We start from the raw sequence: 14,619 nt of genomic DNA, 5'->3' as shown, positions 1-14,619 counted from the left end.
TTTAAGTCTTGTTATGGCTTCGTGCCATCGAGATTTGTTGCGGCTTCATGCCTTTTGATACTTGATATGGCTTCGTGCCATTGAGATTTGTTATGGCTTCGTGCCCTTTGAAAATTTTTCTTCGGCTTCGTGCCATTTTGGTATTTGATAACATGAGTGAATTTAGTTTATATAAACCAGGGATTCGTTTTAGCTTCACGGTTGCGTCTAAAACTTGATATCAGATTGCCTACGTATCCTTAACGGAATCAAACCAGCGTAGTTCGTAAATTCTTGATTTGGATTTGCATTCTTGTGTTCAGATTTGGCAAAATGAGAAGTCGTTTGTGAAATAGGATGTTGTCTTTTCCTTAAGCAGAATTCCACGTGAGATGCACAATTCAAAGTGAAAATAGTACTTTGTCATAAAGTGGGACTTCCAAGCGTCTTGACAGCAAGATTTACTTGTACTTTTCTTTTCATGTGATTTTAAGGCTTCCAAGTTCAAATAGAACTTGAAAAATCCTATCTTTCCTTTTGTCTTGTAGCACCTATCACTTTGTCTCCATATTAATTGTTTCATGCACCCTATTTAATTAATGGGACCTCTTTTGTTCTCGTGAGTGGTTTTCCACAAGAGGCAAAACTTTGTTTTGTACTCTTGTCATTTTGTCTCCATGCTTTTGATTGAATGCAAAATTTACAAAGACCATAATTAAATGGGAAGTGATGGCCTTCTTTTGTTCTTCACGTGATCCCCTCTTAACTTTAAAACTTGGTGGTCTCCATATCATTGCTTTCATATTGTTTTGACAAACTTCACGACAAACTTGGAGGGATATGTTCTTTGAAAATGTCATGCCAAACTTCACGACAAACTTGGAGGGAAAATGTCATGCTGGAGACCATTTCCTTTACTTCCTAATTTAAACAGATTTTAAAAGAAACTTGGTCAGCAAACCCTCTTCTTTTTAACTCCAAGACGACGACGCGGGTTTGTTGTTGTTTCTTTTTCTCTGCTGGAAGTATAATTCTTTTTTTATACAACTTCCTTCCCTGACTTTTTGCCAAATCCCTTGAGTGCTCCTAAAACGGAGCAGCAACAAAAATGCTAATGTCTTCGAACTGCGCCCCTAAAACGGAACAGCAGCAACCGTCAATGTCTTCAAACTGCGCCCCTAAAACGGAGCAGCAGCAATTTGCTAATGTCTTTGAACTGCGCCCCTAAAACGGAACAGCAGCAACCGTCAATGTCTTCAAACTACGCCCCTAACACGGAGCAACAGCAACACGCCGATTTTTTTTCGAACTGAGCTCTTAAAACAGAGCAGCAGCAGCACGCCGGTTTCTTCGAATTGAGCTCTTAAAACAGAGCAGCAGCAATCATTTTAACTTCGGATTACGCTTCTAAAACGGAGCAGCAGCAGCAATTTCAACTTTGGACTGTGCTCCTAAAACAGAACAGCAGCAATGCTGGGCTTGAGGACGGCGTGATCGCTATGGCCATCGGTGTTGTTGAAGTGGTGGTATCCGGCGGCGTCGCAACGGTAAGTTGAGCAGCGATTCTCGGTGGCACTCTTGTCCATCCACGGCTGTTATTGTCTTTGCGTCGTTGATACATTTCAGAAACATCGTTGGGCACGATGGGTGGGCGCTGTTCCTTCATACCAATCATACCGCAAATTTTCTTTGGGCACCCATGCAAGCAGTGGCGGATCCACAGTGGGGTCATTGGGGTCGCGCGACCCCTTGGAAGCCATGGAAGCCACCTTAGAGACCCCTTGGAGCTGATGAGCGACCTCTGGTGCGACCCCGTTGGCTGCACACCAACTGTTCGACGAAAGGTCGTCGGTTTATGGGCAGGTGATGAAGAAGACGAAGGCACTGGGCCCAAGAGAGACAGCCCAATTGGAGCAATTAAAACTTAAGAGTGGAGAAATGCAACATACCCAGATGGAATTTCGCCTCTTTCGGCAGCTAAGCAAGGATTTGGAGCTGCTTCTGGACACCCCAATTGAGTACAACTTTGTCCTGCAGCTTGAGAGAAAAGCAACCGATTTTGTAGTGGTGGGCCGAACAGAAATTGGAGGCAAAGAGGATGAGGTGCTGCAGTGAGGTGTTATAGCTGGGAACCGCAGAGAAGAAAGCTCCATGTCTGGGGAGAGAGAGAGAGAGAGAAAAGAGAGAGGAGAGAGAGAGCAGGATAGGATCCCCCCAACGTGGCTTTTTGTTTTCAATAATTTTACTTAACTGTTAATTGTGATAAATTCAAAAAAAGAAGAAGTTTTCCGCTGCCGGGGTTCGAACCCGGAATCATAATCTTTGATTTAACCATTGCTACAGCAGATGCTATGTGAAACCTTCAGTACTAAAGGCATATAAATATGTACAAATGCTTAACCTGCAAATCCCCCAAGACCTACACAAAAAAGGACAGACTCCTCATCAATTGCAAGTAACATATAAGGGGCTGATGTATGCTTATTTAACTGAAAAATTATAGAAAAGGTAGAAAAGGTTGGTTGCCTGTTTTGAAGCCTAAATAAAGTTGTTAACTAATTTGAAGTCCAAATAAAGAATTCAAGGCGAATCTGGCTTGTTAGAGCATTTCCAAAGGAGATGTCAAATATAGTATGTCAAAACTTTAGTTCATGACTGATGTGGCAAATTGAATACTAGTGCTAAATTTTTTTTTTTTCCAATGGATGTGTCAAAAATTTATTTTATTATTTTATTGGGCCTAGAGTTACATTAACTATTAAAAAATAATCAAAATTAGAGAATAAAAATAAAAGAAAAAAATGAAAAATGGAGATGAAGGCTATCGAAACCCGACCTCGCGCATGCAAACCGACCCGGAATCATAATCTTTGATTTAACCATTACTACAGTATATGGTTTGTGATAGCTTGAGGATTCAATTGTATAGAAATGTTTACAAATGCTTGACTTGCAAGGGTTGTTGTAGGCCTATTTAACTAAACAATTATAGAGTGAGAGAGATAGGGTAGAAGAGGACTTGGAAACTGAGACACGTGAAACACAACATATGAATGACATATCGTTTAAGAACAAAAATAAATGGGAAAATGAAAAATCGAATGACATATTGTTTAAGAACAAAAATAAAGGAGAAAATGAAAAATGGAGATGTAGCTTTTGATAAACCAAAGTTACTTCGTCTTGCTCAATTTTATCCTCAAGACTTTTCGGATGAAGATCGTTTGGCACTTGAAGATCAACTTGAGATTTATATTCATTATGTGTGTTCCAGTAGTGATTTCTCTCAATTGGAAGGGATTGGTGATCTTGCAAAAAAAATGGTGGAGACAAGGATGCATCAAGTATTCAATTATGTATATTTGCTCATTACATTGTCTTTAGTTTTACCAGTTGCAACTACTTCAGTGGAGATAGCATTTTCTGTCATGAATATTGTTAAGGGTCCACCACTTAGGAACAAAATGGGAGATCAATGGTTGAGTGATAGCTTGCTTGTTTATATTGAGAGATATATTTTTGCTTGTATTGAAAATGAAGCTATAATGCTTCGTTTTCAAAATATGAAATCTCGTCGTGGACAATTATAGTTTGTAATATTGTTTCCGTTATGAATTATGAATGAAAGTACTATGATTTCATTTTCAATATGTTTTTCCATCCTTAATTTTTATTTGAATTTTTACACTGCGACCCCTTGAGGTAAGATTCCTGGATCCGCCACTGCATGCAAGTGTTTCTTCTTTTTGGAACTGGGCTGAATTCAATCAGTATGTTTTGTTGAAATCTGCGACGATGGAGAGAGACACGGTGGTTTTCTTGTGTGTATTGGGCTGTAACTTGAGAACGCTGGGGAATGGGAAAAGTTGAAGAAGCAAAGTGCTTATTTTTCTCCTACAAAGCAGAAGAAAGAACCAACCCAAAAGAGATTAAAAGAATGAAATGGCTATACCTTTGAATGCCTTGTAGCTTTTCCTGCTCCTAGTTCTTCTTTGCTGTCCGTATTTCGCCGTTATCTCTAAATTTCTCTCTTAACTTCAGTAGGGTCTCCTCCTTTGTTCTTTTTTGTCGTCCGTTCTTCACCGTCGTCTCTCAATTTCTGCAGAGTCTCCCCTCTTCCTTTTTTTTTTCTTTTCTCCCCCCTTTCTACTGCGACTGATGCCTATTTATAGGCATAATAGGAAGCCTCGGGAGCTTTTACGTGGGGGAGATAGAGGCGACATATTTCGCTACCCTCTCCCACTAACTGTGTAACCTCCCACGTCTTGCAAGAAACCTTCCACGTTTTGCAGAAGATGGGGAGTTTTGCTCCACGTTTTCTTCTCTTGTTGACTTGGATTTCCAAGTCTAAACAGACTTCACGTGAGCAACATCCTTATTTTCCTTTTAGAAGTTTATTTGCTGCAAACTTCTCTTACTCTATTTTTTATTTTATTTTATTTAGGGGTTTATCTTATGCTAGGTATCCAATAGAGAAGGGATTTTGAATTCCCTGATTTTGGTGGCTTCAGATATCCCCCTTCCAAGCCCTCTTTTTTTTTAATTTCTTTTGATCACTTTGGTTTTGATGTGCAGCTTATTCATCTTGATGTATATTTTTTTGTTTCAACACATACATCCAAATTTATGGAAAAACTAGTGATCAGTCCTTTCCCGAACTGGTATCGTGAATTCTTTTTTTAAACATGACCAATCAAATTTGTCCAAGATGAGAGACGGAGGGTATACTTTTCAGCAGATAGCTGTACCATTATTCAAGCATGGTTGTTGCTTTTAAGTCTTGGTCAAGTACAGCTGCTATGCAGCACTTTTGAGCAAATATAGTTTTTGATGGACTTGGCATCTTCGTAAATCAGTATGCATGACAACATGCATGACAATTATTATTATTATTATTATTTTTTTTCCAATGCATCAGACTCTTTTTTTTTTTTTTGTTCAACAGATTGCACCCTCAAGCCTTATGCGTGAAATTGTTTTGAACGTACAAGGGTTGACATGACCATTTTGTATATTGACCTGCATTTTATATTTCAGGGAATGAATGCAGATGGCCAAATTTGTGTCCAGCGGGCTGTTGACAAGGCCGGGACAAAGTTTGCCAATTCCATTCAGGAATTTAAAAAAATTGAACCTAAACAATTGCCTGTTAAAGAAGCAGAGGAGGTCGCTCGTGTTCTTTGTCAGCAATATGATTCCGGAAGACTTTCTGTCAGGCGTCGAGTGAGTGACCTTAAGCTTCAATTGAGCGGCAAAAGAAAGTGGATGTAGAACTTTGTCTGTCCCGGATTGATGCGAATGAAGGGCTTCTCCCGGACGTTGAGCGTGCTGAAGCATTGAACAAATCTGCAGAAGAAGAAATTTTGAACTCAATTGCTTCCCTGCTCTACTTTTGTAGCAAGCCGAAGTAAGATTCATGTTGTTTTCCTTCTGTTTTGTACTCCTGCTATTTGGGATATTTATGTCAGCTTTTCCCTTTTTTAGCACACTTTTGAGCAAACTTGATTGATAAATAACGGGTTCATTGAACTTAGCATGTTTGAGATTTATTTGAATTTTATTCAAATCACATTTCTTTTAAAAAAAATCTCCCTTTGCCCAGTTTACATTTTGGCTGCCTTTCCTCTGTGTTCCACTTCAGAATGCTTGTCATCACTTCTATATATAGAAGAGGAAAATACTTTTAGCTTTTCATATATTTTTGATATGACGAAAGCCTCTTTTGTATTGCTGGAGCTCTCTCTTCGAGTTTTAGACTCATTTTTCTCCTTTTATTAGCAGAGAAACAATCTTGGAAGTTCGGATCAAAGGATAGTTGATGCTTCTTGCTGGGCTAGAGGTGGTGCTTGGTACTTCCCTTTGTTGACGGCGATGGGGTTGCAACAATGATGATGCTTATTCAGGGATTTTTTTTTTAGTTGTTGGAGTAGCAAAGGATGGGCACCTCTTTATCGCAGCTGCTACCGCCGCACAGGAGGGGCTTGTTTTGCTATCGGAGAACAAATCGTGCTGCTTGGGTTTTTATTTTTATGACTGCACCCATTTTTAATGATAGGCTGCCTACGTACCCTTTTTGAGGGATCAAGTCATACGTAGTTCAGAGAAGAGATTCATCTTGATTTGCTTCCTCTGTACTTGCTTCCCTCTCGGAGTTCGTTGGGCACTGTTTATGCGTAGAACCTCTTTATGAGCTTTCCGCTAACGCATGGGTATATGCATTTCCCATCGGCATTAGAGAGTTCGTAGGCACCTTTTGTGAAGACTTTGGTGACAACATACGGTCCTTCCCATTTGGCTTCAAATTTTCCATGCATCTTTCTAGTGATGACGACGGGTCTTCGGACGGTTAAGGCTAAATCTCCAATAGAGAATGATCTAAACTTAACCTTTTTGTTGAATGCACCTGCCACTTGAGCTTGATAGACTTCAAGTCTTTGTTGCACTGCAAGTCATTTTTTATCAAGTGCTTCAAGTTCCGCTAGCCTGATTTTTACATTTTCTTCAGGATTTGTCAATTGTGTGGCTACTCTTAAGGAAGGTAGTTGAATTTCCAAAGGTAGCACAGCTTCTGATCCATACACCAGACTATATGGAGTACATCGGGTGGATGTACGGACGGTAGTCCTATAGGCCCATAATGTTTCGGGAAGTCGTTCGTGCCAGTCTCTTTTGTTCTTTGCCACCATCTTTTTCAGGATGTTACACAACACCTTGTTGAAAGCCTCTGCTTGACCGTTGGCAGTTGGGTTGTAACTTGCGGAGAAGGCTTGTTGAATGTTGTACTTTTTGCAAAGATTGACCATGGCCCTACACTTGAAGTAGAGAGCGTTGTCTGAAATTATTTTGGACGGGACTCCATAGCGATAGATTATATTTTTCTTTATGAAATTTGCAACATCTTCCGCTTTCACTTCTTTCAACGGTATTGCCTCAGCCCACTTTGAGAAATAGTTCGTGCCTGCTAAGATGTACTGATGCTGGAGGGACGATTTTTGGGCTATCATGCCTATCACATCTAAACCCCATGCATTGAATGGCCAGGACAAGATGGTCGGATGGAGGGGCAATGGATTTTGATGCTTGAAGTCTCCATGTATTTGACATGCCCGACATGATTTCGCGTGTTTCATTGCGTCTTGAACCATTGTAGGCCAGTAATACCCAAGTCTTTTCAATTGAGCTGCAAGCTTAGGTCCAGATTGATGGGCTCCGCAAGTACCGGCATGAGTTTCGGAGAGAGCGTAGGCTGCTTCCTCATTTGATAAACACCTTAGCAATATGCCATCAAAAAACCTTTTGTATAGTGTGTCATTCAAATACACAAATCGGTTGGCCCTTCTTCGTACATCAACTCTTCCTTTGGGACCAGTTGGTAGTTTTTCATATTGAAGATAATCAATCAAAGATTGCCGCCAATCTGAACGTTCATCTACCTCCAGGACTGTAACCGCATTGACTTCAGGGTTTTCTTCAATCCGCTCCAATGTTGAAGGAAGTAAATTTCGTTCTCCAACTGTAATTTTAACTTCTCTTTCTTCAGGGAGAGTTAGAGATGCCGCTAGCTTTGCCAATGCATCGGCTTTGTTATTTTCAGACCTTGGAATGTGAGCAATGTTGATTTCTTGGAATTGTGACGCCAAGTGTTTTGCTCTTTCATGATACAAGGCTAGATTTTCATTTTTCACAGCGTATTGACCATTCATTTGCGTGATGATTAATTGTGAGTCACCATAAGCTTGAAGGCAATCAACATGTAGTTCAAGCGCAATTTGAAGTCCAATGATGAGTGCCTCATATTCTACCGCATTGTTTGAACATAACTCCATGAGCGAAAATGAATACGGGATTAGGCCTCCATATGGTGTGATGAACACAATTCCTGCCCCCGTGCCTTTTTTCCTTGCCGCTCCGTCGAAGTAAAGTTGCCATTGAGAAATGTATGTCAAGAATACTTCTTCATCCGGTAACTCCATGTTGTCGGGAACAGGATGAGCTGCTAAGAAATCAGCTAGTGCTTGTCCCTTTATGGCTTTTTGAGAAACATACTTCATTTCAAAATCCGATAGTAGCGAGGACCATTTTGCAAGACGACCAGATGGTACTAGTTTTGACATCAAGTATCTGAGCGGGTCCGCTTTAGATATCAAAGTAATGTTGTGTGACAGTAAGTAATGTCGTAGCTTTTGCACAGCGAAGACTAAGGCCAAGCAAACCTTCTCGAAAGGAGTGTAATTTTGCTCTGCCCCTACAAGCGTTCGACTTAAATAATAGAGCGCATTTTCTTTTCCTTCTTCACTGTTTTGTGCAAGCATTGTCCCCAGTGAGTGTTCAAGTGCTGCGATATACAAAATTAAAGGTTTCCCTTTAATTGGAGCCATTAACATCGGGGGTTTCAAAAGATACTTTTTAATGCTGCTGAGAGCGTTTTGACATGCATCATCCGATACGAAAGGCACATCCTTTTTCATCAGCCTTGTGAATGGTTGACATCTCCCAGATAAGTTTGAGATGAATCTCCTGATGTATGCTAATCTCCCTTGCAGTCCTCGTAGCTCTCGCAAGTTTCGAGGATGAGGCATTTCCCTGATTGCTTTGATTTTTGAAGGATCAACTTCGATTCCTCGGTACCTTACTACAAAGCTAAGAAATTTTCCAGATGTCACTCCAAATGCACATTTTAAAGGATTCATCTTTAATTGATGCTTTCGGAGTCTATCAAAGACTTTCTTTAAGTCATTCAAATGACGTTCCCTTTTTCTTGTTTTGATGACTAGATCGTCCACATAGCATTCGATGGTGTTATGTAACATATCACTGAAAATGATTGTCATGGCTCTTTAGTATGTGGCTCCTGCATTTTTGAGTCCAAACGGTATTACGGTGTAACAATATACCCATTTCGGAGTGCGGAATGTCGTGAGTTCTTCGTCTTCAGGTGCCATTTTAATTTGATTATACCCTAAGAATCCATCCATGAAAGATAGAGCCTCAAAACCGGTTGTGGCATCTACCAATAATTTAGTAATTGGAAGTGGGAACTCGTCTTTCGGACATGCGTCGTTAAGATCTCTGAAATCTATGCAAACACGAATTTGTCCATTTTTCTTCTTTACCGGTACAATATTGGCGAGCCATGTAGGGTACTGAACTTCTCTGATAAACCCAACGTCTATCAGTTTGTCAATTTCAGCCTTAACTTGTACTTCGAGCTCGGGTCGAAAACGTCGTGGAGCTTGTTTAACATAACATTTTTCTTTTGATATAGTTAATCTATGGACTGCCACTTTAGTGTCTAGACCAGGCATATCTTGATAGCCCCATGCAAACACATCTCGGTAATCTTGGAGAAGACACTTGTAATCTTCTAATTCTTCCGGTGTTAGTAGAGCACTTACAAATATAGGCTTAGGCTCGTTATCTGTTCCAAGATTGATTTCTCGAAGTTCATCCACAGCGGCTTGCCCCCCATCTTCTATTTGAGGTGGTGCCGGTTGAGCATTGTCAATAAACTCGGTTGAGTGATCACCATTCCCCTCTGTTTCATCTTCAATGGTGACACAGTTTACTTGAGCAACATTATGAACCTCTTCTTCTATGCTTGATTCCTCATCCATTCCATAAGCTTCACTTTCTAGAAATGGCGGTGCATTGTTGTGGGTTCTGAAGCTTGCACAAATACGACTTTGCCCATTTTTCTTTTTGACAGGAAAACAAGCGGGAAACTGTCTAACATGCTCAATTGGCTCGTTATCAGATTCTTTGCTTCTTTCTTTGCTACCGACCATGCTGACTTGAACAACATCTTGTTCCTCTTCTTGTGCATCATCATTTTTGTCTCGGTTTATCGTCACCTTTTGGCTTTTGACTCTCCACTTTTTGCCTTCATGACATTTCTTAGGTTGAGAATTGGTGATTTTACCAAGTCGCTGGAAGACATAAACTCGAGGTAGCTTGCTGCTAGATTCTTCTTCAGTCAACATTGCTTTCTCAAGACCAGTAAAGCCTTCAAACTCATGATTCTCAGTATTTGAGACAAATGCTTTAAGCATATCATTTTCTTGGTGCACTGTGACGTTGATGGCACTCCTTTTAGCTTTGCACCTCTTCGCTTTTATCTTTAATGGAACATTTGATGAGGACTCATTTCTTTTGAACGAAACAAAGCGACCATGTCGACCATTATTCCTTTGCAAATTTGTTGAGACTACCAAATTGCCCCCAGGAATCGATTGGTTGAATTTGCGTAGAGGCTTTGTGTAGTTGGTCACGAGCGTTTCAAATGCATTTTGGATTTGTTCCATTGTCTTCTTTTCAGGTTCTCTTCGATCTTTTAATGAACGATTGACAACAACTTTTCGGGATTTTGGAGTTTTAGAACTCGTAATTTTGACTAGCCTTGATGGCTTTACCTTCTCCATAGCTAGTGATCGTGATTCCTTTTGCACCACTTCATTTTTTGTTGGTTGCGAAAAAGTGACTTTTGATTGTTTGTAGAATTTTGCATCCGCGTAATTCACTTCTTCACCCCTAAATGGGTCGGTGTCCGCTAAGACTTTCTTGACTTTGCCATTCACCAAAAACTTGAAGCATTGATGAAGTGTAGAAGGAACGACACCATATGTATGAAGCCACGGACGTCCCAATAAAACATTGTAAGATGTGTCAGCATTAATTACATGGAAAAGGGCGTCGGAGTACAACTCCCTTATCTCTATTTGTAATGTTATCGATCCCATTACTTTTTGTCCGACTTGATTAAAGCCTTGAATAGTTAACATTGATGGTGTCAGTTGGCGAACATTCATCCCTAGAGCTCGAAGTGTTCGTCAAATGTGATACTTGCGAGGTAGCAAGCACAATACTTTGGCGACATTGTATCCACCTCTGCAAATTTCAAGCTTGTTTTAAATACTTCAGGATTTGTTAAAGCCATGATGAGTGCTTCTCTAAGCTCCATCGACATTTTTAGAGCATCGTACACACTAAGGAGAGATGGGATACGCTTAAGATGGTCGACGATGTCGTATTTGCCATTTTGGGACTGTAGTGCATCTTTTGCATGTCTCTTAGAGGTACTTGCTTTTGTGGTTGAGATTGAAATTTCTACCGCAGGCTTTGCAGTGGTAGTGACTGGAACCTCTCTTGCACTTGGTTTGTCGGAATGATTGAATAAATCAATTGTTTCTTTACCTTCTTTCTTGTCTGCAGACGGGATCCTTTGGCCAGAGCGTAGAGTTATTGCATCTACCTCATTATCGTTATGGATTTCACATGAGATCGTGCGACAATTTCCAATTTCTTCCTCACTTCCCTTACTTTTGAAAAGTTTTGGAGGGAGGTAGTCTCCGAGGGTTATTGGTGCTCTGAAATGCTGCTTGTACTCATCATCTTGAAAGACTTCAGGCCTTCTCTGGGTATTTTTCTTCTTTTTCTTTCCATCCTTTGAGGGTGGTCCATTCCATAATTTTCCTTTTGATCGCTTTGTGAAAGAAAGACGTTTAGCAATCTTTTTCACTTTCTTTTCACTGATGGTTTGCCACTCGTCCTCGGATTCAAGTGACGAATCTTCCCAAACATCAAAACTTGGTGCAGTTATGAGCTCGTACAGAGTTGGAATTTTTGGATTTCCGGAACGAGGCATGTCAGGATAAGCATGGACAATTGTGGTTTCATTATCGACACGGAATCCTACAGGGATTGACTCTTTTGGAAATAGAGCGGAGGGTGTTGATTTTCCTTCAATCATATTAGACGTTGTCATCTGATGTTTTGAGGATGAATCCACCTCAATCTCATGCTTGTTGATCTTTTCTTGAATTATATCTTTAAGGATATAACAATCCTCTATCGTATGGCTGATGAGTCGATGATACCAACAATACCTTGGATCATCAGTTTTATTTACTTCAGTAGGACTCTTTGGTTCAGGAAGCGTGATCATCTTTGCTGCAAGGAGTTCATCAAAGATAGTTCCAACATCTTCATCATCGAAACTATATTTAACTTCTTTTCTTTCCTTAAGCGAAAGCCTCATCGTCCCTTTGGTTTCTTCTTTTCTTTTTGTATTGTCATTTTTCTTGTCTACTTTGACAAATGTCGCCATATGATCTCCCTTCTTTGGCATTCTTTTGTTATCTCTTTCTTGGTATCAGACTTCTTTTCTAAGTCTTGGATCATCTTCCCAATCACATTTTTCCAGGACATTTGCTTCTCCACATTACTTGCCTTGGATACCAACTCATCGAAAGTTCGAGGCTCCGCAATTCCTACAAATGTTGCAATCTCGGGGATGAGGTTGTTGTAACATATTTGCACTGCGGAAAATTCAGAAATCTTTTCCATGCATTGTAGGTTAAGACTCTTCTATCTTGTGATGAATTCACTCGCACTTTCTCCGAGCCTTTGTGTGGTTTGAGCCAGATCCATTAATATGACTTTTTTCTTTGAACTGACGAATTGAGCTAGAAAAGCTCTTTGCATATCATCCCACGTTAGAATAGATCCTGGCTCTAACTGAGTGTACCATGTAAAAGCAGACCCTTTGAGTGACTGAACAAACTGCCGAACCAATAAAGGATCCGACTGCGATGTTTCCCCACAAGCTGAGTAAAAATGAGCTAAGTGTTCTTGAGGAGAACCACTTAAACCATCAAATTTATCAAAGCTTGGTTTTTGATACCCTCGAGGAAATGGCACCGTGTCATAGTGAGATGGATAAGGTTTCCGGTATCCGAGACTTTGTGTCGTTAAAGACATTTGAAATTCACGAATCTTTTTAACGAAAATTGCATCGATATCTTGATGCGTGAGCTGGCCACCGGAACTTTCTCCTTCTGTTTCTTTTCTTGCTCTATTTCCAACATTATTTATGCTTGCTTGAGTGGCTAACTGAGCTGCTAAAGTCGCAATTTCGGCTTCCTTATCAGCTACCAAAGATGCCATTTCTGCTTCTCTTTCTACTAGTTTTTGTTGCATTTCTAGCAGTTGTTCTTCTGTATTTGATGCGCCAGTCATCAGAACTTGCATGTTCTCAAATTCGACGTCTTCATTTATCTCCAACCTTTGGAATTGAGTCATTACACTAGGAATCTCTTCTTGGGAAAAAGATTTGCTTCCTCCAGAAGTATCTCCGAGGGAAGATGAACTCTCAGGAGAGTGGATTGCTAATGCTCGGGCCCTTGCACGTGTGATAGGTCCCTCGAATTGAATGTTATCACCTTCCTCAACAAGTTCGTAGGCCTTGGCCTTTTGTTGAACATTTCCAGATACTATGGGTAAGATTTCTTCATTTTCCTCGACGGAAGTCATCATGACCGACTCCGTTGTAAGTAAAGTAACCGGAATTGTTCCGATCATGATTTGAGTGATGATAGGAATCTTGGTAGGTGGTGATGATGTCACTTTGACGATCTTACGTCGAGGTATCTTGGTGTTCTTGGATGAAACATCTCCAAGAAGCACCCTTGAGGCATTTTTGATGTCTTCGAGTAATTGTTCCTTAGTGATCTTCTTCCTAAGAGCTCGAGCCGCTTTCTTCCTTGCATTCCTTAGGGCATTCTTGGATGGGCATTTCTTTGGTCCAACCTTGATTACTTTCACAGCTGCCTTGTTTGTCTTTGTTGCTACTTTAGCCTTCACCATGTTGCAGATAGTTGGTGCTTCATCGATGGTGAAGGAGATTCGGCGACCAACACGCCCTCCATGTCCAAGTTTGGATGCAGCAGCAAAGAGTTCGTGGAAGTAAACAGTGACTCGTGGCACCATGCTTCCTCCTACAAAAGAGAAAACACATAGCACATTAATTATCTTCATCATTAGAGATGAAAGGGAAAATGGGTCCCACCGGGCGTGCCAAAAATCATGTTGAGCAAAAATTGTACACAATATGTAAACAAATAATTCACTCGACACAATTTCACCCTCGTTCAATTTTTTCGAAGAGGGTTTTATTAATTCGAGTTCGACCCATTCTAGGCTACGCGCCTATTAATTACAATCATTCTTTTGGAAAGGAATACCCTTTTATTCTAATTTGAATAAATCATAACTTGAGGATTTTGGTGTTTGTTTGATTTTGTGACTGCACCTTGGTCGGACCCTAGATTGCCTACGTACCCTCTCGAGGGATCAAGTCACTCGTAGTTCATGTATTTGGGTTTGGATGCCTTGTGCAGTTTCAACTCGTGCAGGCAAGGAGCTTTTGATGCCTTGTGCAGTTTTAGCTCATGCGGGCAAGGAGAATTGATGCCTTGTGCAGTTTTAGCTCATGCGGGCGAGGAGCATTGATGTGGCTTCATGTCATTTAAGTCTTGTTATGGCTTCATGCCATCGAGATTTGTTGCAGCTTCGTGCCTTTTGATACTTGATATGGCTTCGTGCCATTGAGATTTGTTGTGGCTTCGTGCCCTTTGAAAATTTTTCTTCGGCTTCGTGCCATTTTGGTATTTGATAGCAGGAGTGAATTTAGTTTATATAAACTAGGGATTCGTTTCAGCTTCACGGTTGCGTCTAAAACTTGATCAGACTGCCTACGTATCCTTAACAGAATCAAACCAGCGTAGTTCGTAAGTAATTGGAATGACTTTGAGCTAATTGAAGCAGCTTTATACCTTTGAGTTTTGACGCAGAATAAGTCCACTA

General features: G+C 40.5%; 2 protein-coding genes across 2 annotated transcripts in view; one reads left to right on the top strand and one right to left on the bottom strand.

The window, feature by feature from the left end:
* Positions 1 to 14,619, top strand: part of LOC126588753 (plant intracellular Ras-group-related LRR protein 6) — a 65,081-nt gene that overhangs the window by 28,319 nt on the left and 22,143 nt on the right. The gene's annotated exons all lie outside the window — the stretch shown is intronic.
* LOC126590418 (uncharacterized) lies at positions 6,429 to 8,669 on the bottom strand. Its single transcript, XM_050255881.1, has one exon. The coding sequence runs from the start codon at positions 8,667 to 8,669 to the stop codon at positions 6,429 to 6,431; it is 2,241 nt and encodes a 746-aa protein (XP_050111838.1).

Source organism: Malus sylvestris, chromosome 11 (assembly GCF_916048215.2).
Source record: "Malus sylvestris chromosome 11, drMalSylv7.2, whole genome shotgun sequence".
NCBI classification, from domain to species: domain Eukaryota; kingdom Viridiplantae; phylum Streptophyta; class Magnoliopsida; order Rosales; family Rosaceae; genus Malus; species Malus sylvestris.
Note: the sequence above shows the minus strand (reverse complement) of the source record. Positions and strands in the feature narration are given on the sequence as shown.